This window comes from Taudactylus pleione, unplaced genomic scaffold, assembly GCF_031769625.1.
Source record: "Taudactylus pleione unplaced genomic scaffold, aTauple2 ptg000302l, whole genome shotgun sequence".
NCBI lineage: Eukaryota > Metazoa > Chordata > Amphibia > Anura > Myobatrachidae > Taudactylus > Taudactylus pleione.
This window is the reverse complement of record NW_028284703.1, coordinates 8,004,531-8,027,158: the sequence shown is the minus strand read 5'-3', so window position 1 is coordinate 8,027,158 and position 22,628 is coordinate 8,004,531. Positions and strand designations below refer to the sequence as shown.

General features: G+C 47.6%; 1 protein-coding gene across 1 annotated transcript in view; it reads right to left on the bottom strand.

Annotated features, from left to right (window-relative positions):
• Nucleotides 1-21,957, bottom strand: part of PGM2 (phosphoglucomutase 2) — a 45,691-nt gene extending 23,734 nt beyond the window's left edge. Inside the window, exons 1-6 of the mRNA XM_088482971.1 lie at nt 21,781-21,957; nt 17,177-17,344; nt 12,124-12,230; nt 8,642-8,726; nt 7,120-7,203; nt 5,607-5,800 (exon numbers count right to left, since the gene is read on the bottom strand). Coding sequence (XP_088339097.1) covers nt 5,607-5,800; nt 7,120-7,203; nt 8,642-8,726; nt 12,124-12,230; nt 17,177-17,344; nt 21,781-21,864 — 722 coding nt within the window. The 5' untranslated portion in view covers nt 21,865-21,957. The remainder of the gene's footprint in view (nt 1-5,606; nt 5,801-7,119; nt 7,204-8,641; nt 8,727-12,123; nt 12,231-17,176; nt 17,345-21,780) is intronic.
• Between the last annotated feature and the right edge of the window lie 671 nt (nt 21,958-22,628).

The following is a 22,628-nucleotide window of genomic DNA, read 5'->3' as shown; positions in this document are numbered from 1 at the left end:
ATGGCCATAGCCACCCGGACAGGGACCGACTTGCCTCCGGAGAGAGCATCATCGTTTGAACAGTTATCCGACAGAAAAAAACTAATTCCATCTGGAGATGAGCCAATTATGGAAAGGCCTGGAATGGAACTGAGCCCATTCCACCATGCATCCCAGAGTGTAAAGACATCTGTCGACTGCGCAGACAACCATGTACTCCTAATGGAAGAGAGGAGATTCCGTCTTACGCCAGAAGAATTCTCAGATTCTGAGAATCCAGCAGGGATCCTAGATGAAGAATACCCAGAGAGGGATGCAGGGAGGACTTTTTCCCCGTTGATTAAACGTCTGCACCCTGAAGAAGCCACAGTCATCCTGACCTGGCCGTAAAGTACCCCGGTGATCCCGCTAAGAGCAGGAGGCCGTCCAGGTACAGGAGCATTGGGATATACTGAACAGAAGAACTGTCAGAAAATCCAAAACTCTGGTAAACCCCTGTGGGGCTGAGGACAGTCCCAACAGGCAGAGCCCGAAAAATTGTAAGTGTTGCTGTGATACAGCAAACCTCAGCCCATGCTGAGGAAAGGTCTCTGTAAGTACCCGTAGGCACGCGTCCTGTATATCCAGTGATACCCTAAAGTCCCCAGGTTCCAAACATCGTATGATGGAGCATAGGGATTTCCTCCTGAGCCCAGGTAGCTTTAGGAACTGGTTCAGGGAATTGAGACAGAGAATAGGCCAAAGAGGACCATTCAGCCACCGCACCAGAAAGAAAACAGAACAACCAGTCCCTCACTGAGATAGTGGGGATGGCCTAATTAGCTCCGCTTACCGCAACAACTGCATAGCTTTCTGGATCTGTAAGGCCCTTGTAAAGAGGGCGTACCCTCCTACCCACGTAGCCGCGGCAACTTGACACTAATACCGGGCGAACTGAGAAAATCGGTATCTCCCAGTTGTAGGCCTGTCCCGTCAGACTGAAGAGATATCCGTAGGTTCAGAAGCAGGATCGGCTGGCAGTCCAGGCCTGCTCGGTACTGGATATGTTGGCCCTTGTAGATACCGACAGTCTACGAAGAAACAGACCTTTAGGCTGACCCAGAGGACAAAAAAGACTTAACAGACTTAGTCTGAGGCCTTGTAGTGGGCATAGCTGAAAGCGGTAAACTTGTCGTTAGTAATACTGCCAATGTTACTACAATCTTGTCAAGGTCAGGACCAAACAATATCAACCCTAAAGATGGTATCTGCACCTCTGCATTCCCAGAGCGCAGCCATAGGGTATTACGGAGGATACAGTCGCAGCCGGAACTCTGCAAGTTAGGAGACTGGTATCCAATATAGGCATTTCCACCTATGACAACAGCATATATTACGTGAGCGACCAAATACATTTGAACCCCCGACGTGTTGGAGGGGAAAAAACGTTACAAATGCATCAACCCAATATGCAATAGTATTAACCAACCATGCTATAGCCATGGTAGGATGGGTAACAACTCCTGAAAGCAAGTATACTGATTTCAGGCAGAGTTACCACCTACGGATCCGAAGAATCCGACCACGCAGGAATGGGAGGCGTAGTAACGTCTGTAATCAGACGAGTAACACGCCCATCCCCCCCAGGAGGGGCTCGTGATGACCCTCAGGGAATTTGGGACAGGAGGCCAAACACTGTTGTAACACCTCCTATCTGGCAACAGCCAGAGTCCCGCTATGCGATCCACCCGCTAGTCAGCAACAGGTAACCCGAAGGCACGCAATACTGAGGGTGTATGATACAGGTGCAGGTCAACATTCACTCTAACCAGAATGGACCTGCTACCAGCCCTAAAGCAGGGATAATAATACCTGAAATAGGCTTCCCCCCGTGTAAGAGGGAAAGAGCCCCGAACAGTACCCAGTTCACGGCAGAGCCAACTGGGAAGTAACCACAGGGCGTCAACCACGCCAATTAGCGTTTCGTAGAAAACGACATCCACCCAGGGTGGCTGTTGTGGTAATCCCTGCAAGGGGAATGACAGACTATTGTGGCACCAGGGGGAATTCATATACTGCGAAAAACCCCTGCAGGGAGCGGTAGTCTGTGTCACAGGGGAAGAGTGCAAGAAGCTGCGAGATACCCTGAGATGAAAAGGGCAGTATGGTGAAGTAACCCCAAGTGAGGTACAACAATGGGGCCCGCCCGGCGATCCGCAATTGAGAGGATCCCGAGAAAACAAACCGCCCAAGGGGGTCGTGAAAGAGGCCGGCACCAGATGACGCCACATACAGAACCCTTTATGAGTCAAATCCTCCGCACTAACACCTGCAGCACATGACTTGCAGGATAGTAAAAATGGGTGCAGTATAACGCTCCATCTCCTGGTCAGACATATCTGACCAATCTTGGCGGAAATATTAAGCAGCACTATACTGGTCCTGACTGATGCCAAAAATTAGCTGCAGGGACCCATTTTCAGCGTATGCAACACACAGTTCCATCTAAAATATGGCAACGTGCAGCACGCAACAGTATGTGACAAACCACACAAATATTAACAAGTATATAAATGTGAGGTCTCAGAACCACCCTAAGTACAGCTGTATTAGGGCAGATAAAGAAAAGGGATAGATATACACTGACAGGTGAGAGAATAAAGTACAGTCAGCACTAGCATAAGTCACATACAATGCAGATATATACATATATACATAAACATGTCATATAATATACTGCACTATTACACTGCATTCAACTGCCCAGATTCAGTGTCTGGGAAGGCTACAGCGCTGTGTACACTGACCTGATGGTGAGGTACGCAGGGGGACTGGACTCACTGCCATCCTGAGAGATTTCTGCTGCACCACAGAGATAAAATGGCCGCTGGAGACCTCAAAGGAAGCGTGGCCCGCGGAGGAAGCAGCTCAGCGACGCCAGACTATGGATACTGAAAGGCGCGCTGAGCTGAGGGGAGGAGCCGCTGTAACAGGGAAGGCTGCCTCCCCTGGCCGGCTATTAACCCCCGGGACGCCGGCTCCCTGCACCGATCGTTAAGTCCCTGGTGGTCTAGTGGACACACGGGGTATGGGGGGCCCGCCGCCACTGCCGGCGCCTCCGGTCTGTCCCCTGAGACCGGAGGCACAGGACTGCATTTGAAATGCGCGGATCACCGCAAGCGGTGATCCGCGACCTTACCTGCTCCCCGTGGATCCGGCAGCAGTCCTGGGCGCCCGCAGAGTCCGGCTAGTACAGACTCTGGGGTCCCGCTGAGATCCCCAGATCTGTACTGGCGTCTCAGCGCCAGCGGGGTGACGGAGCGGCAGCTTAGACGTCCTATGGACAGTCCGACGCTGCCGCTCTGAAGAGTCCAAAGTCCATGAAAAAACTTTGTCCCTAAAAAAATAAAATAAGCTTAGGGGCTGCTAATCAGCTCCCCCTGCGCTAACGGTGACCCGACTCCGGCCGGGCACCAACTTAAACTGAGGTGCCTCTGGCTTGGGGGTGGGGTTATAGGGAGAGTGGACCCAGTGCATCCTGGGAGCTAAAAGCTTTAACTGCGTGGTGCCCGGATTTGGTTCCCAACCTATACCCCAAGGTCAACCCTGTGGACCCCCTATGGACCCTGAAGTAGAAACATGGATGAGTGCTCCTGCTATACTGACTAGTGTTACGAGACAAAACATGGATGAGTGCTCCGGCTATACTAACTAGTATTAGGTGACAAAACATGGATGAGTGCTCCTGCTATACTGACTAGTGTTACGTGACAAAACATGGATGAGTGCTCCTGCTATACTAACTAGTGTTACGTGACAAAACATGGATGTGTGCTCCGGCTATACTAACTAGTATTAGGTGACAAAACATGGATGAGTGCTCCTGCTATACTGACTAGTGTTACATGACAAAACATGGATGAGTGCTCCTTGTACATTAACTAGTAGAAAGTGATGAAACATTGAGGACTTCTCCTGCTACACTAGTGCAAAGTGTGTACCCCATTCTATATGTGACCTATCTAGTCTATTATTGTCTCATTTGGGCATTAAATTATCCTAGGTGCACATCCAAATTTGCAGTTTTCATTGTTACCAAGACGAGTTGCTCAAGTTCTTCATGTACCATCTAACTAAGTTATTCTATACTACTGTTCTTGTTTGTTTCCTGATCGGTTGGACAATTGAGGGTCCTGTATTAATAATATGCATCGCTGCAGGATCGGGACCTCTGCATCGATGACAGCTGATCAACATTGGAAAAGCATGTATATCTTGACATATTGATGAGATCCACTTCTGCATTCACAGAAGGCAGATGTAGTAATGTGAGCAAACTGGGTCAAACAGGAAGCGCTGCAGGGGAACAGAGACCACCCCCCTCTTCCCCAGGGACTGTCCAGGAGACAAATGATCTGGATTACACCTCACCATTAGAGTGAGTCACAATAAAAAGCCCAGCAGCCTAATGCTGGGTACACACTGACAGATGCATTGGGCCGATCAATTGATCGGCCAATTTATCTGCTGCATGTTGGCCAGTGTGTACCAGCATAGATATGTTGGTGAACGTCGTCGTTCACAGACATATCGCATTGGCTGTGCTGCACAACCGATGGACAGATATGTACGGGCAGTCGGCAGACCGCCCGTACACACACAGCGGCAGCCGCGTGGAGGAAGAGGGGACATGCCCCCAACCCGCCCCCCGGCCGCAGTGACCCGGGGGCACAAGCAGATGATAGCAGTTCAGTGTGTATGAACGACCATCATCTGCAGATATATCTGTCAGGTGTGTACCCACCTTAAGCCTATTGCATGGCCTAAGTATCGGTGCAATCAATATATCAGACTGGCGCAGTCTAATCAAATATCGCAGTATATCAAGCCCTGAAGATTCATCAATATTCGATGTCCAGCCTTACTTTATGGTTTATTAATGATCTGTTAAAGTCACAGGCCCTGAGTCTGACCCGCTCGCGACCGCTCGCAAGTGGGTCGATGGTGTCCTAGTGCGCATGCATACGATGGAGGCTGCTCCGTAGTGCGCATGCGCGAGACCCTTCTAGCGACGGGGAGTCCGTCGCTCCGGGTCTCGCACCAAAGGGGGCGTGCTGTCGATGTTGATTGACAGCACACCCCCTTTGGAGGGCATGCCGGGGGCGTGGCTGCCCAGACGGAGGCGTTCCCATGGGAACGGCTACCGTCTGGGTCCGGCCCCACTGACATCACTAGTGATGTCAGTGGGAGTGATTTTGGCTCTGATAGAGCCAAAAGCACCCCTGGGCTTGCGGCAGCGAGACCCTACCACAGGGTCTCGTCGCAAGCCCGATGGTCGCGATGGTCAAGAGCATCGCGACCATCTTTTTGGCCGCTTGCATATGCTGTGGGTGGTCACCCACAGGTATGCGAGCGGCCAGGAGGCCGCTCCAAGTTGAGGTAGGAGGGCCCTGATTCAGAGCGAGTGCTCTGGTCAGAGCGTCCGGCTCTGAATCAGGCCCACAGTTTGATCAAGGTCTATTTGTGATTACTCCCTGTGATATTTATTTTAAGAATATCTTGAGTATGTCATGTACTAGATAACAGAATTAAACAGTATGCTTAATTAACAAACTGAGGTTGGCCACAGAGACTGGTAATTGGCTAACCTGTGGAAGCAGTGCTTCTGTATATCAGAAAAGTATTCCTTATTAATAGACTTGTACGGATCTTTAAGAAGGGAGCTGCCATCAATGAGAGAATCTTCCCAGGCTTGCGGCCATGGCTCCAGTTTCTCCTCAATAGCCTGCGCAATGCCCTTGTCATGCGGAGGAATGATCTGAGCTCCGTTCTCCCAATAAACCTGGCGTGTAAATAAGGCACATATGAATGACGGACAGCAGACCAACAAAGACTAGCTAGAAATTATGAATGATTACAGTAAATTCGCACAGACAATACCTGAGTGAACATATAAATATTCAGGCCTTATAAGGAGAAAAAAAAAAAAAAAAAAACATATACACTGCAAGGAAAACCCCTCTGCTTCCTGACGAATGGGAAGTGATAAGAGCGTGGTCTTACTGTATATTTGAGCAGTGCTGGTGTACTGTACACTGACAAAGAGAAGAAAGCAATACCTTTAAAAAAAAGGACCACTATATCTAAAATATAAATACACGAGACACTACAACGAACAGTGTAACTGTATTAAAAACTCTTCTTACTATTAGAACATGTTTCAACATGAAGTGTGTAGCAACAGTAACAAGTGTGTTAATGTAGCTACAAAGTGCCTGATCTATTGAGCTGTTCTGGACATTATGCGTGTCTGTTACGGAGAGTCGGCAGGAGAGGAGTGTAGCCGCGCTGTTTGCCTGGTGTAAAAGGTGAAAACCTGAGTTTCTCGGCACATCGGAGCGCTAAGCATCTCGGACGTTTTCTAATATATCTGGTAATGTCATTACTAGCTCTTTTATGCAAGTTGACATTTAGTATACAAAACAGAAAAACTTTTGCTATCGGCGCTAACAATAATATACTACAAATCTTTGTTTTATTTGCTGCACACATATATAGATTTGTAGTATATTATTGTTAGCGCCGATAGCAAAAGTTTTTCTGTTTTGTATACATTTATGGCATTAATATTGCCATGCTGCTGATACCATGTATGATATGGGTAAAACCGAGCGCGGGCATATTTCTATTCTGTTTTGACATTTAGTTTAGGCTTGGCGGTCCTTTAAATACAGCAAGTTAGGGTCAAATGTTGATTGTTGATTATTATTAATGTATTGGTGAAATAATTGCGTGAGGCCCTGGGCTTATTCTACTCCTGCTGCTTATTATGTTGTGCAGCACAGCCAGAAAATGGATATATATGTGGAGCAATGAATAATCCAGAGTTTTCTAAAATTCATACTGTGTGCATAGAAGATGAATTAGAATTAGACGTAATTAGCTTCATTCAATTGTCTGATTTGGAACGTCTGAGACAACCATGAAATGTGATCAGGTGCAGGACAGACTAACACAGCATAACTATCTACTAGGCAGCGCGGTATCCCAATGTACTTTGCAGAGCAGACACCTGTTGTGCCGCTCTCACTGAACATTGTGAGCACCTGGCTCTAGACAGGAAAGCGGCTGCCAGGATTCCATGGGGCGTGCTTTCTGTACCTTGTATCCATTGTCTTGCTTTGGATTGTGTGAGGCAGTGACCATGATTCCGGCACATAGTTTAAGATGCGTCACCGCATAGGGCTATAAAACAAAAAGGACGCGGTTACTTCACTTTATTGGTCTTCATTCGGAAAACTGTAAATACGTTAATAATAATAATAATTAAAAAAAAAAGTTAAACTGATTAATAAACGCAGTGGAGGAGGCCATGTTATAGACTAAGCATTTAAGAATATCAATTCCCATAGAACCAAGGACATAAAAGAAACATGAATATTGCCAAACTCATAGAGGTAATGTATTTATAGAAACAGCGGAACTCAGGGCCTGATTCAGAGCCGCTCGTAAGCGGCCTCTTGTTCACTCCAAGCAATGTTCGCACATCTGCGCATGGGTCGTAGTGCGCATGCGCCAACCAGTTAGTGCGGTCGGAAATCGTGTGCTCGCAAAATAGCGAATGCCTGCTAATTTGAGTGACAGGATGAGGCGTTTGTGGGTGGTAACAGGGGAAGGTGCTTGAAAACGGGGAGTGGAGATCCGAACGCAGGCGTGCCAAACGGTCAAAACGGGCGTTTAATGGGAGTGCATAATTAGTAAGGGAGTGTCATCGACCACGTCACTTGGTTGTCTTTTAGCCTGAACTGCTCGCATGATTGCGGTAGGAAAATGCTACCACAAGAATAGCGAGCAGTTCATACGCCTTTCGATGTACTCGATTAATCTAATAAATAGCGGAGATGACGTATGATGCGAGCAGCCAAGGGGCATCTTTACAAAATAGCGAGCGCATGTTTCGGACGCTCGTTCAGACACAGAGGCGTCAACAGACCGCAAAGAGCGAGCGCTCAATTTAAATAGCCAGCCCCTTTTTCAGAACGAGCGTCCGCAAAAAGCGTCCGGCTCTGAATCAGGCCCTCAATGCGGACTTCTTAATAATGAAAGATACTGAAGCACTGAGTCAATAATCAACGTTTCGGAATTTAATCCGTCATCAGGATATACATATACAATCCTGATGGCAGATTCAATTTCGAAATGTTCATTTTTGACCCAGTGCTTCAGTATCTTTCATTATTAAAAAGTACGCATTGAGTGCCGCTGTTTCTATACATACAAATATAACGTATATAATGTAATAAGAATAATGACATGATGTGCATCCTTCCTTAAAGGGAGTAGTTTAGGACAGTGCCATCAAATGTGGGTTCTTTCCCATTCTTGCCATCAGTGCCTTGCTGAACACCCCAAACAGATTCAAACCCAGAACAGAAGTAAATTAGATGCCATCATGATTATGCTGCTGAAAGTTTTGCTGCAATTGTTCATACCACAAGTGTACAAATACAACTCCTCTAAACCATTTGCTAACCTTGCATTTTCTCTGTCCTTATGACAAACTACATCGATGGCTATAATCACACAATATTAAGAGGTCCAGCATTAAATGCTTCTGTTCCATTATTTATGAATGTTCCAACAAACAGAGTTACTCCCAACCTAAAAGTAAACTGGTACTCACCACGAAAGGTGTTGGTGTGATACTGGAGTAGAGGTAGACTGGGATTCCTTGGCTGACAAAGGTTGTGGCTGCGAGCCTTGCAAACCTGGACAAATACAATTTGATTAAATTATGGCCAAGGTTTCATAAATGCGATTGGAAACAGCAGCCTTAAGTTATGATAATAGGGTTTTTGCACACAATACTGGCACCTTGACAAAGACCTGAAAGGTCGAAACGCATCGGAATGGAGTTGTGTGAAGCTGACCTGCCATTGCTGAATTATCGGATTGTTCCCATGACTACCTGGGTATATTCCATCTATCGGGAGCAACCTTTATACTGCATTTGGAATTTTTAGATCTGCTAGGCAGCCATCTTCACAGATTTAAGATGTTTTAATGTGAATAAAATTGTGTCTACTTTTACAATCCTACTCTATTTTCCATCTATTTCCTTCATGTCTGTGATAAAATCCTCCTACAACAGCGATTGGCCGTGAGAGAGGTCATTAAAGGAGGAATTAAAGACATGCTGATACACCTCTGTAATTAGAAGATATAGTAAGTGTAATACTGCAGGGAGTTATCCCCTTGGAGTGTCTAACATCTGTTTATTTGGTGAAAGGAAGGAGGTTCTGGTCCTGATTCAGAGACGGACGCTAAAGCAGTTTCCACACACATCGTGCGCTGCGATTGCATTGTGATCTCACATGCACAGAGGAATCCATTGCTAAGTGAGCGACAGACTGCCAGCATTAGGGGGTGGTAATGGGGAGTGGTCACAAAAACCCAGACGTGCTTATCCGTTTAAACGACGTTGCATGGGCGTGCATAAATTAGCCACTGGGTTTGTCTACGCAGCTCTGCGTGTCAAAAGAGCCCCCAAGGCTGCGGCAGGTCAGACCTACCGCAAGGGTAAGATGGCCGCCGATGTGCTTCGATGTTACCGATGTTTCCGTAAGTATGTGTCGTCGAACAAAGGCAGCAGTGGGCGTCTTTATGCTCGGGTGCTCTTTGCCAACATTGGCATGTTTTCGCAGCTGCATTGCATGTGAAAATGCAGCTGCAAATCGCATTAGTGTCAGCCTCTGAATCAGGCCCTCTGGGCCTGATTCAGAGCCACTAGCTCTGAATCATGGCCAGGCTTTTTTTTTTTTTGGAGCGGCCTCTTGGCCGCTCGCATAGCTGTGGGTGACCACCCACAGCTATAGCGAGCGGCCATTATGATAGTCGCGATGGTCAAGACCATCGCGGCCATGATGATGGTCGCGATGGTCAAGACCATCGCGACCATCGGGCTTGCGACGAGACCCTTGCGGTAGGGTCTCGTTCATCGCAAGCCCCAGAGAGCTTTCGGCTCAAACAGATGTCAGTGATGTCAGTGGGGCCGCCCCCAAACGGCAAACGTTCCCTCGGGAATGCCGTTTGGGCAGTCACGCCCCGGGCCCGCCCACCAAAGGGGGCGAGCTGTCACTCAACATCGACAGCTCGCCCCCTTAGGTGCAAGACCCGAAGCGACGGATTGCCCGTCGCTAGCCGGGTCTCGCGCATGCGCACGATGGAGCCGGCTCCGTCGTGCGCATGCGCTGTGGGCCACCATCGACCCGGTTGCGAGCGCTCAGCGCTTGTGACCGGGTCTGAATCAGGCACACTGTTCACAATATTCCAACTTTCCTTCACAGAGTGTGATAGGTGGTAACATAATACACTAAATGCAACAGGTTTTTTCTTTTCATGCATCTTCGAAGACACCTTGAATCTAACCGATAAGGGGGGCGATTCAATTCAGCGCAATGTGAATAGCGCTGTGAAGGGGTTCCTGGGGCTATTCCATTGACTGCGCTGTTAAGCTCAACTAGAGGATTTCTGCTCACACCCTCCTGAGGTGAGAGCAGAAATCAGACTTGGAGGTGCCGGCCACGTTGCTGTTTTCCGGCTTAGCGCGTGCATCACCGGCATTCAAGAGAATGCCGGTTACTGCGACTAAACAGGTGAGGTGACCGGAATCTCACAACTAAGTGCAGAGTACGATGGGACAACTGAAAGGCTCCAGGAACTCCTTCACAACACGCTGAATTGAATCGCCCCAACGTATTGAAAGAGAGAGTTTCATTTTCAGGTCTGATTGGAAGATACCATCTGTGTTTGGAAAGACACTGGGCTCGATTCAATTCAGGGCAATGCTGAATAGCCCCGGGGAGGGAGCTCCCGGAGCTATTCAATTCTTCGCGCGGTTTGGTCTGACAGTTGCCAATTAAGTCAGAGAAGGACGGCTCTCGCGACTTAAACTGGGTGTTTAGTTGTGAGAACCGGCATTCTCTAAAGTGCCAGCCGCGAAGTTGTTAGTACCGCGCTAAGCAGGAAAGCAGCCACAGGGCCGGCACTTTTCTCGGATTTCTCCTCGCACCCTTAGGGGGGGTGCAAGAAGAAATCCTTTAGTCGGACCATACAGCGCGGTGAATTTAATAATTTAATAATTCCAGGAGCTCCCTCCCGGGGCTATTCAGCATCGCGCTGAATTTAATCGAGCCCACTGTTTTTATTGGCTGTATTTAATAAGCGCCTTAGAAAGGATATTCAACTTGGGATTTCATTACAATTATGTTTGGCATACATGATGTATAAAATATACAGATGTGCTCACATACATCTATCCTCCGTGCGCTACAAGTCGCGCCACGCAACGCGGTAGCTCAATGTGACTTGGTAGAGCTAAGCGTCTTTTTACCTTCAAAGCGTCTTATTCGCACAACAATGTGACTAGATAGTGGGAGTACGCTTGTATCTGCATGCAAAACGCTACGTTGCAGTGTCAGTGGCTGTAACACTGTAACGTAGCATTTAGCAGGCAAATACACCCACAGGCACACACATAATATAGGCTTTCTGCATATCATTTTAATCAGCAGAAGCTGCTTGTGCGGATATGCAGCATGCCTATAATATGTATGACTGCAGGTGTATCTGCATGTGTTACACTGTGCTACACTATGTTACAGCCACTAACACTGTAACATAGCGTTTCGCATGCAGATACACCCGTACTCCCACACAGAACATAGGCATGCTGCATATCATTTCAATCAGCAGAAGCTGCTTGTGCTATCTAGTCACATTGTTGTGCAAATAAGACGCATTTGAAGGTAAAGAGATGCACAAAAAGACGCTCAGCGCTACTGAGTCACACTACGGCATGGCGCGACTAGAAAGACTGTTTAACGCACAAGGAGGCTAGATGTATGTGGACCCACATGTATGTTCATTAGGGTGTATACTGGTGGTAATAATGTAGGTAATAATATAATACATACATGTTCCACTGTTCATGTGCACTAGATGTAGTTGCTATGTGTATTAGCCCAAACATGCAGCATGACTCTTGTATAGGTCTAGCTATAACTCCCAGCAGGCATTGCCAGATACAGGTAAATGTAAAAGGTTAGCAAATGTCCTGCCTCTGTAAAAAACACACATTAAACAATGAGTTCAAATTCAAGTCACCTCTTGCTGCTTCCGCCACTTGCCGGGTCAGCTCGGGCATCGTAGCCAATGACGACACCTCTGTCCTTCAAATCACTGATCATTTTCTCAAGGTACCTACAGAACCCCTAGAATAAATGCAGATGTGTATTAGGACTATCTATTCGTGAACACACACTGTGTCTACAAGTTTGACCTCAGAGATAAAAATCAAAGTTTTATCTTCGTGAAAATGTCAGTGAGCTTTAGGTCAGCTACTTTGATGAAGACAAAATAGTAAAGAGGTCTTGTATATTTTTTTTTCTGACTACTGGCAATACTTTCTGTGTAGATGTACTAAGCGCCTTGGAGACAAATATATTGGAGAGAGATAAAGGACCAACCAATCAGCACCTAACTCTAATTTTACAAACACAGCCTATACCATGACAGAAGCTGATCGGTTGCTACTTAATCTCTCTCAACGCTTCCATACATCTATATCAGGGCTCGACAAATCCCGGGCGCCAGGTTGCCATGGCGACTAAGATTTTAGTCCTGGCGACCGGGATTTCCAGCCCCCCGCCACCAGGAAGCTCCTGCTGGGCGCCCTCTGAAATGTTACCGGCGGACGCCTGACTCCCCGCTCCGGCGTGCGGCTCCCCCCATGGGTATTATGGGAGAGACGTCATGCCGTCTCTCCCATAGTTCCGAAGAGCAGCGGATGCAGGATCGTGGGCTAAGGTAAGTATTCTGGGTTTTTTTTGTGTGTGTGTGTGTACGGCACAATTAGAGGGGGCTTAGTACTGGGGGCACTATTAGAGGGGGCTTAGTACTGGGGGCACTATTAGAGGGGGCTTAGTACTGGGGGCACTATTGCAGGGGGCTTAGTACTGGGGGCACTATTAGAGGGGGCTTAGTACTGGGGGCACTATTGCAGGGGGCTTACTACTGGGGGCACTATTTCAAGGGGCCTACTACTGGGGGCACTAATACAGGGGGCTTACTACAGGGGGCACCATTTCAAGGGGCTTACTACTGGGGGCACTATTACAGGGGGCTTACTACTAGGTTGCGGGGCACTGATAGGGCATGTGTGATGGTCTATACAAGCTTTCATATATTTTGGTAATGGACGATGGTCTGGCTCCTAAACTTTTAAGATGGCTCCTAGATTTTACAAAAATTTTTCGAGTCCTGATCTATATCATATAGAGCAAGACATTAAACCATTGGTAGACTGGTGTAATATGTTCATGAAGAATATATATTTCTACTACTGTAAATGCTACTATTTAGTACTGTGAGGCAGCACCAGATACTGGTGGATAAAGTAGGTAGGGCTCCTCCTGCCGATGCATTTGTAGAAAGTCTCAAATACGGCTACAGGAAACATTTAAAAAAAAAAAAAATGTCAAACACTTGTAGAAAAGTTCAAGAGATCATTTATATTAAAGCTGCAATCCCAGTTAGTCACTAAATTATCAGAGCTGTGGTTCCCCTCAATGTAGACCCAAACAACCGGGAGACCGACGCCCGGCATCTCGATCGAAGGGACACCGAGCGCGGATAGCCGCGGGGGGGGGGGGGGTTTAGGGTTCGCGGGGGGAACTTAGAGCTAGGAACTCCCCGGGAGGTTAGTTAGGGTTAGGCTAGGGGGAGGGAGGGTTAGGCACCCCCGGGGAGGACTTAGGGTTAGGCGGTGGGGAAGGGGGGGGTTAGGTTTAGGCACTTAGAGTTGGGATTAGGGTTTTAGGGTTAGGCACTGGGGGGAAGGTTAGGGTTATGCACCCCTAAGGGAGGGTTAGGGGAGAGAATTAGGTTAGTCAATACTTACCTTAGGGACGATCAGGATTTTCACCCATGTCGGGCAGCCGCTGTAAAATCATACCGATTCCCAGCACAGGGACGCCCACTGCTGCCTTCTCATATCCGTCCCACGATGTACAACAGTTTTGATGCAGATCGGGCAGCATATGCGGCAAGTCTTACCAGCCGCAAACACTGCAGCTCGCCTGACACGCAGAGATGTTTCATGCTGCACAGGAGATCACAATGGCTAATTTATGCACGCCAACGAAATGGCGTTTAATAGTTCAGATATATCTGCGTTTTCCTCCCCCAAATGCTGACTACCTGTCACTCACTTTGCGAATGGATCCTCTATGCGGGAGTAATCGCAAAACAACTGCGGTGCATGCGCAGTGCGGCTTACACACATGCACAATGGGAGACAATCGCTCAATCTGCGTATCGGCATTGCGTTCATCTCTGTATCAGGCCCACAGTACACAAGCCAAACACATTACAGTAAATGGCTGGAAAGTACAGCTAGTGAGCACTCACATTGCTAGGATCCTTTTAAAAGGGAATTGATGAAGAAGCAAATACATTTAAACATTTTTATTTTAAAGCCCAGACTAATAAACATATCAGCAGCCTTCCCTTTCCCACACTCAGAAAAAGCAGCTATTAGATATCAGCGGCAGCAGTTATACTATATTTGCATAATTGGGTCCGTCATCATCATCAGCTTGCAAATTGCACCAGGGGTTGATTACTGTTAGGTTTCTATCTTGGGACGCGTTTCATGTCAACATACCCTTACTGTACTCTGGATGCATCTACACTTCTCCGCCAACCCCCATCCCGGACCCCTTGGCGCGGTCAGCCGGAAATGTATTATGCAACCGGGTCGCCAGGGGAAAAGTCGAACGTGCGCACAAAAAGCTGGAAAAAAAGCTGCAAATTGTGTTTTCAGCAAACTCTAAATAAGAGTCTTTCTATTTATTTATTCACATTTCACTCCTGAGGACAGTGTGTTGGAGTTTTGACCAGGATGATGTACAAGACAGATATGTACAAGACAGATATGGGATGGTTTTAAAGGCATATGGGATGGTTTTAAGAAGGTTGCCACTTTTTACAAGCCCAGTTTCTGTGTGTTTTATATCTTACAGGGTACTCGTTTGTTTTATACATGTGCATGGCCCAATGTTGTGATTTTAATCTTTATACTTCAACAAGTGTCCCCACCCTACCCTACCCTACAGGAATGCTGAAGCTCAGCTAAAGCTGATGGACAGCGAAATTTACAGACAATACAAAAATAGTGACCACTCTGCAATATAATCTGTTGTTCTAAAGAAGCTATTCCTGGAAGGAATGCCATCTATATTTGGCAATATTACCGAAATTAAGTCCCGCATTTTATATTTAATGCTGCAATGATCTCTTGCACGTTTCTTAAGGCACAGATACACACACTAGTCACAGTGTCAAAATCTCATTATTACAACAGCGATCTCCTATTACAGAACGTGATGCAACTATAATCCGGTATCACCAGCCTACAGTAAAATACAATTAACTCAGGAAGTTACAATTATTTCCCTTCAATTATCAAATTCACATGATCGTAGTGAAGATAATGCAGAAAAATCTAAAATGAGATTATCACTACTCTTTAGGATAAAACTCAATGTACTGCAAGCAGAATATATAAGGCATGGATCCTCAGGTCCGGGGGCCATATAAGGCCCCTGGAATAATTTGGTCTGGCCCTCAGACCTTTTTTCTGCTAGCCTCATCTGGCTAGCAGGTTGCCTAGAATGGAACACTGCAGCCAGAATCTATGCAGCAGTGCCACCTGGAGCGTCCTTAGGACGCTTCAGACAGTCACACCGCTGCCCTTACAGCTGCCCAGAGCATCCTCAGGATACTCCGAGCATTGCTGTAATCACTGGCGATTGTGGCCCCGCCCCTGTGTGACATCACATGGTGGGGGCGTGGCCTGCACCAGGCCCGCAAATAATATTGTATAAATCAAAAATGGCCCTCGGCAGAAAAAGGGTTCCCCACCCCTGATATAAGGGCTTTACAGCTTTACTAACCCTGTAAGAATTGCAGCAATTTCAATTCAATGTGGAATTCCTTAAATGGTTTAAAAAAAAAAAACAACTCTGCAACTTTAAAATAGTTTTCAGTAGTCATATAATTGTGTTTGTCAAGACCCAACCATGTGATACAGCAAATTCAAATGAAAAGAAGGGTTAGGAGCGGAAGGCACATAATTCTGCGCTCAGCTATGGGTTAAACATCTTATTATACCTTTCATTAAATCAATACGGGAGGCAATCGGGAAGCCGACTGCCTATATACCGGCAGCCGGCTTCCCGACTGTCTTATCCCGGCAAGGGTGAAATGCCGGGCGTCTAGATGTAGACGCCCGCATTTCCCCGACGCCGGGAGACCGGCGCCCGGCATCACGATCGTAGTGATGCCGGGCGCCGTGAGCGGACAGCCGCGTGGGGGGAGGGTTAGGTTTAGGGCTCCCGGGGGGGACTTAGGGTTAGGCACCCCCCCGGGAGGGTTAGGGTTAGGCACCCCTGGGGGGGATTTAGGGTTAGGCACCCCCCCGGGGGACTTAGGTTTAGGCAGCGGGGAAGGGGGGGATTAGGGTTAGGCACTTGGGGGGGAATTTAGGGTTAGGCACCCCTAAGGAGGGTTATTGGGGTTAGGTTAGGTCAGTAAATACTCACCTCTCCATGATTGGGATTTCCAGCGCTGTCGGGCTTCCGCTGCGTCGCACTCTGCTCCTGTCGGGCTGCCGCTGATGGGAATCGAACCGCCGGCCAATCCCATCAATACTGGTTAAATATAAATGGTAGTGACTACATATTCAAGGGCAATTTGCTACATTTTCACCATTTGACACAAAAATTCCTATATAATACAATCAGATTAACAATTGATGTCTCTGATAAATATGTAACGCTGACTTAATATGTGTAGCATGCAACAGAGGATATTAAACACATGGGGTCACGTACCATGGAAAGTCATGGCTGCAGGTGGCCAATTTTACTCGGACTCATTAAAACAATGCAGCATCCGACATGCAGAACTTTATATAAACATTTCCTGCAAACGACATACTGGTCTTTAATTCTGATCCATACAACTGTAAATATTTGCCATCTGATAATGTACTGTAATAATGTACTCAAAGCTACATGTGCTCCTAAAACGTACCCAGATTGTACTAATACAGCTTCTTTTATATTGGCTGTTAATAGAAAGGAGAAGGTGATACCTGAGTAGTTTGGATAATGGTCAGGTCATTCATCTGGGAGACACCAGGTCCCATCGCTGCTCGTAGGCCCGCTGTACCAAACTCCATCCTGGAACCAAAACATTTCTTCAACTCTTCTGTCTTCCCGTCAGATACCAGCTGCTTGACCAATGCAGAGGTTTTGGGATTCTGCACAGAAACAAGTAATTTAGTTATTCAGTTAGAAAATGGCAAGTATATGAGATCTGATGTATTATAAATAGGAAAATATTTTGCACTATGGCCCTGATTCAGAACCGCTCGCTGCCGCAGGGTCTGTGTTGGTTTTTTTTTTTCTCCTGCTGCTCGTATAGCTGTGGGAGACCTTCCACAGCTTGTGCGAGCAGCGTGGTGACCGTCGTGATTATCGCGACCATCGGCCTTGCGACAAGACCCTGTGATAGAGTCTTGGCTGCCGCTAGGCCGAGTGGACCTCCTGCTCTAATAGAGCAGGAAGTCCACTACTGACATCAGTAGTGATGTCAGTAGGTCCTCCCATAAACGCCAGGCATTCCTAAGGGAACGCCTGGATTTGTACAGACACCCCCCCTACCCGCCTACAAAACGGGGCGAGCTGTCACTCACCATCAACCGTCTTGTAGCGAGCCCCGTAGCGACTGAACTTCAGTCACACGGCGGGGCACGCGCATGCCGGACGCGGCGCAAGCGCAGTGGCCAAACATCGAGCCGCTTGCGAGCACTGTGCGCTCGCGAGCGGCTCTGAATCAGGCCCTATATACCAAGCTGCCCATTTTAACATTTATAGGTAAGTAACTTGCATTAGTTCAGTGGCCATAGCATATATCCGCTGACATGCTCAAGATGTCCCACTTACCCCTCCCAAAATCCCCTGGACCCCAGAATACTGGCCCTGATTCAGAGCCGGACGCTCTGACAAGAGCGCTCGCTCTGAATCAGGGCGTTTTTTTGTTTTAGTGACGCAGCCTCTTGGACGCTCGCATAGTTGTGGGTTACCACCCACAGCTATAGCGAGCGTCCACGATGATGGTCGCGATGGTCAAGACTTGCGGTAGGGTCTCATTGCCGCAAGCCCTGGAGTGATTTTGGCTCTATCAGAGCCAAAATCACTCTCACTGACATCACTAGTGATGTCAGTGGGGCCGGACCCAGACGGTAGGCGTTCCCATGGGAACGTCTCAGTCTGGGAAGCCACGCCCACCAAAGGGGGCGTGCTGTCACTCACCATTGACAGCACGCCCCCTTTGGTGCGAGACCCATAACGACGGCTTCCCCGTCATTATTCAGGTCTCGCGCATGCGCACGACAGAGGCGCCTCCGTCGTGCGCATTTGGGCAACATCGACCTGCTTGCGAGCGGGTCTGAATCAGGCCCACTGCACAGTGTGATTTTGGTAATGGTGGGTTCCAAGGGCGAATGACCACTGCTGTAGAGATTGTAAGTAGCGGTGTCAAACATACTGCGCTAAATAAGCTACAGGTATGAAAATAATGTAAATGGGCCAAGAATAAGTTTATTATGAAATGACTTGTTGGTTAGCTGTACTTTAAGGGGGCTGTAAAGGCCCCCACACATGGTACGATTTTTCTATACGATATTGCCTTTTTCGACCGATTGGAAAGACAAATCATTTGAAAACGTGCTGTGTGTAGGCACGATAACGATGTGATGCGTGTTCCCGCTGGTCGTGGTCGGTGATCTCTTCAACATGCAGAAAGATCTCGACCTGTCTTTCACGATTTGGTACACATCGTTCCGTGCGTATGCACAATGAACAATGTCATGGACGACGAACTACTGTCGTCACTTTTCCTGGCCACGCCGCTCCAGCACTTTGTGCCAGCCGACGGAGAGACAGAAGATGCATCGCGAGGTGGTTTGCTGCCAAAAGATATATAGTTAACTATTTGGAGTTATTACCCATCTATATAGTTTGTACAATCGTTCCATGTGTATACACAATATCGTTTGTCTGGGAGTGTTCAGGGGTTCAAGGGAAATCGTTAACGAGATTGGATCGTTACCTACATCGTACCGTGTGTACCCACCTTGACATGCTTGGCTGCTTTTGAAAAAGCATTTAAGGGAGATTGTGAAAGCAGCACCTACGAGCGGGCATGTACTGCTACATCTGAGAGGCGTGTCATAAACCTGACTTACATCCAAGTGTAAATGACCCCCAAAGCAGTCAGTAAGATCTACTTGTTGATGAACATACACTGACACTTTTCAGAACATGCATGTAGCCATAGGGATCACTGTGCCTTATAACCAATGCAGGGAAATGATACTAATGATCCCATTTGAATGTATATATTTCTAGCTTTTTTTAATATAACAGCTACATAATGGGGGTAAGGTGCAATCAGGGACTTTCCTACCATTTCAGGGAGTCTTCCTGGCGATTTGCCAAGTATGCTGTAAGGCTATTTACTCACATACAAGCATACTGTACATATAGGTATGTCCCGACCACGGAGATGTGTACAACTCTACATAGGAGAAAACATACGCTCTGCGGGAGCACTTACAGCTGCCTTGCATTCAGCGTTGCACCAGCTGCATTGTGCCTACACTGTCTATGGGGCTGGAATAATAGCATTATGTTACTGGCTGTAATGTGCTATGCCAGAAAAATCTGCTTTCAAAAAGTGATTTGACCCAGCTACAGTATAAGGTGATATTATGGGGCATATTCAATTTGGAGCGAAAAGTCTGTTGCTGGACTATTCACCGTCATCGGAGGTTTTGCCGTCGATAACTTAACGCACGTGTCCCCGCGTATCCCCGTATTCAATTCCAAATTGGTGAAAACAGGACACGGCTAAAAGTCTTGTCGTTTTTGGGGAAAATCAGCCTGACACCCCCCTAAAGATGCTCTGACATGGGGGTTCACTATGGGTACCCCCGAATAGCCCTGCAAATGTATTTGGGGTCTTTGAATGGTCTCAATAGGAGCTATTTAGCGTCTTTGGGAGAGTGGTGAAGAATAGCATTTAGTAACTTTTTTTGGCCAAAATAAGTAGTCCCATCAAATTTGAGGTACATGAAAATGGGTGCAAGCATATTTAAGAATCGCTAAAGTCATGCATTAAAAAGCACCTTCAGCAAGCACCTGCAATTAAAAAAAACACTTTCCCCATACTTGCAAACCTTCCCAAAGGCTATTTCGCTAGTTTTTGAATTTGTACCCCCACTTTGAACTTTTTCAAAGTGCTTTTTTGGGATGCGCCTCTGCACCCCAAAACCGCAATTCTGCACTTTTATCCACCGGGTATTCATAGGCGAAACCTTTTTGCCCATTACATTGCGCTTTCGCACCGGCGAAAAGACGCTACAATTGAATACGGGAATAAGTGAAAAAGGCGAAAATTACATCGGCGAAAAAGTTTCGCCGAGAACGCCTTTACGCTCCAAATTGAATACAGCCCTATGTCCTGCTGTCATTTTCTGTGTACTACAGCCAGCTGCATCTAATAAGTCACAATTAGGAAGTACACACATGTATGATGCAGCAGACGCATGTACCAGTACATGTATGACGCGGTATGCAGTTGGGAAGCCGGCGGACGTAATCCCGACAGCCGGCTTCCCGACGAGGGTTAATTGACAGGCGTCTAAATCTAGACGCCTGTCATTTTACCGACGCCGGGTTTAGAGCTCCCGTGGGGGACTTAGGGTTAGGCACCCCCCCGGGAGGTTAGGGTTAGGCTACAGGAAGGGAAGGTTAGGGTTAGGCACCCCCCCCCCAGGGGGAGGTTAGGGTTAGGCACCCCCCCCCCCAGGGGGAGGTTAGGGTTAGGCACCCCCCCCCCCAGGGGGCTGTTAGGGTTAGGCACCCCACGGCTGTTAGGGTTAGGCACCCCACCCAGGGGGCGGTTAGGGTTAGGCACCCCCCCAGGGGCGGTTAGGGTTAGGTGGTAGGGAAGGGGGGTTTAGGTTTAGGCACCCCTAAGGGAGGGTTAGGGTTAGGGGTGGGGAGGTTAGGTTAGTTAATACTTGCCTTGGGACGATCAGGATTTTCAGCCATGTCAGCCAGTCGCTGTCGGGATTTTAATTGTCCGGCGGTAATTCATACAGATTCCGTATGACGCAGCAGGCGCATGTACCAGTACAATCACATATGGTGCCACAGACACATGTACCAGTACCCACATGTATGTCGCCGCAGGCGCATGTACCAGTACACATTTATCAGTACAAATATCAAGTGTTTTAGGAAATAAATTACAAGAAATACACTACATTTCCTGTAACTGTGTCCTGCTGAGAGGACCCCACTGACAGTAATTACTATATCTTGTGCTGCTGCAGCTGCTGGTACCAATGTGAAGCTGCACAGAGTCATGGCCCATAAATGAGTGAGCTTCCAGGATCTCCATGTGGAAATAATGATCTATACAGAATCTAAGTTTTCCTCCCAGACTCTAGTAACAAATGATTTGCCATATAAGCTGCTGTATAGGCAGGGACGCCACTGTGTATAGCCATGACTGCCGACACAATGCCCGTACACAGAGTGAGGTGTCACTGGGCACAGGGCTATCCCTGCACCGCTGCAGCCCTATATACAGGAGCACCTATGTCTGTGCATGCGACCGCCTCACCTTGTCCCACGTCAGCCAGGTGGCAGCAGCCCGGTCCAGCGCTGTCCCAGCAGCAGCAGCAGAAGTGTGCTCCTGTCCGGCCATGTCTCCGTGCTGCTGACTGCTGTGGTGACAGTGCCGGTCCCGCCCCGCACTGGGAGGAGCCGCTGCTGCTATTCCTGGCTGCGTCTCTCTACGTGCGTGCGGGGTGTGCCAGTGCCATTCATTCAGCATCAGCACAGGACCGGAGTCACTGATAGCCCCTAGCCAGGAGGAGCCAGCTGCTGTCAGTCACTGCTCAGGAGTCACAACTGTAAGTCAGGCTGTTGTTACCTGGGAAAGTCAGTGAGAGGAAGTAGCTGAAAACTGAGAGGATGTATCTGGAAAGTCAGTGAGAGGAAGTGCTTCAATACTGACCTTTTTAACGATTGGGATCTTCACCCCTGCCGGGCTGCTGCTGTCGGGAATTGAACATTGCTGCGCTCCTTTACATCGATGGTGAATCATCAATGGTTGCTAACCATCAGTGGCTTTCCCTACATTATCATAAGGTTGTACATTGGGTATATTTACTAAATTAAAAGTTTTTAGAAGTGGAGATGTTGCCCATAGAAACCAATTAGATTCTAGCTATTATGTTCTATAGGATGCTGGTTAAATGTTAAGTAAAATCTGATTGGTTGCTATGGGCAACATCTCCATTTTTAAGAACTCTTACTTTAGTAAATATACCCCATAGAATCAGGCCCAGTGAGAGGAGAGAAGACAGCAGTTGTTGAGAGCCAGGATAGAGCTGGAAAGTCAGTGTCAGAATACAGGATAGGAATCACTGAGAGCCAGCAGAAAACAGAGAAATCACTGATGGGTAT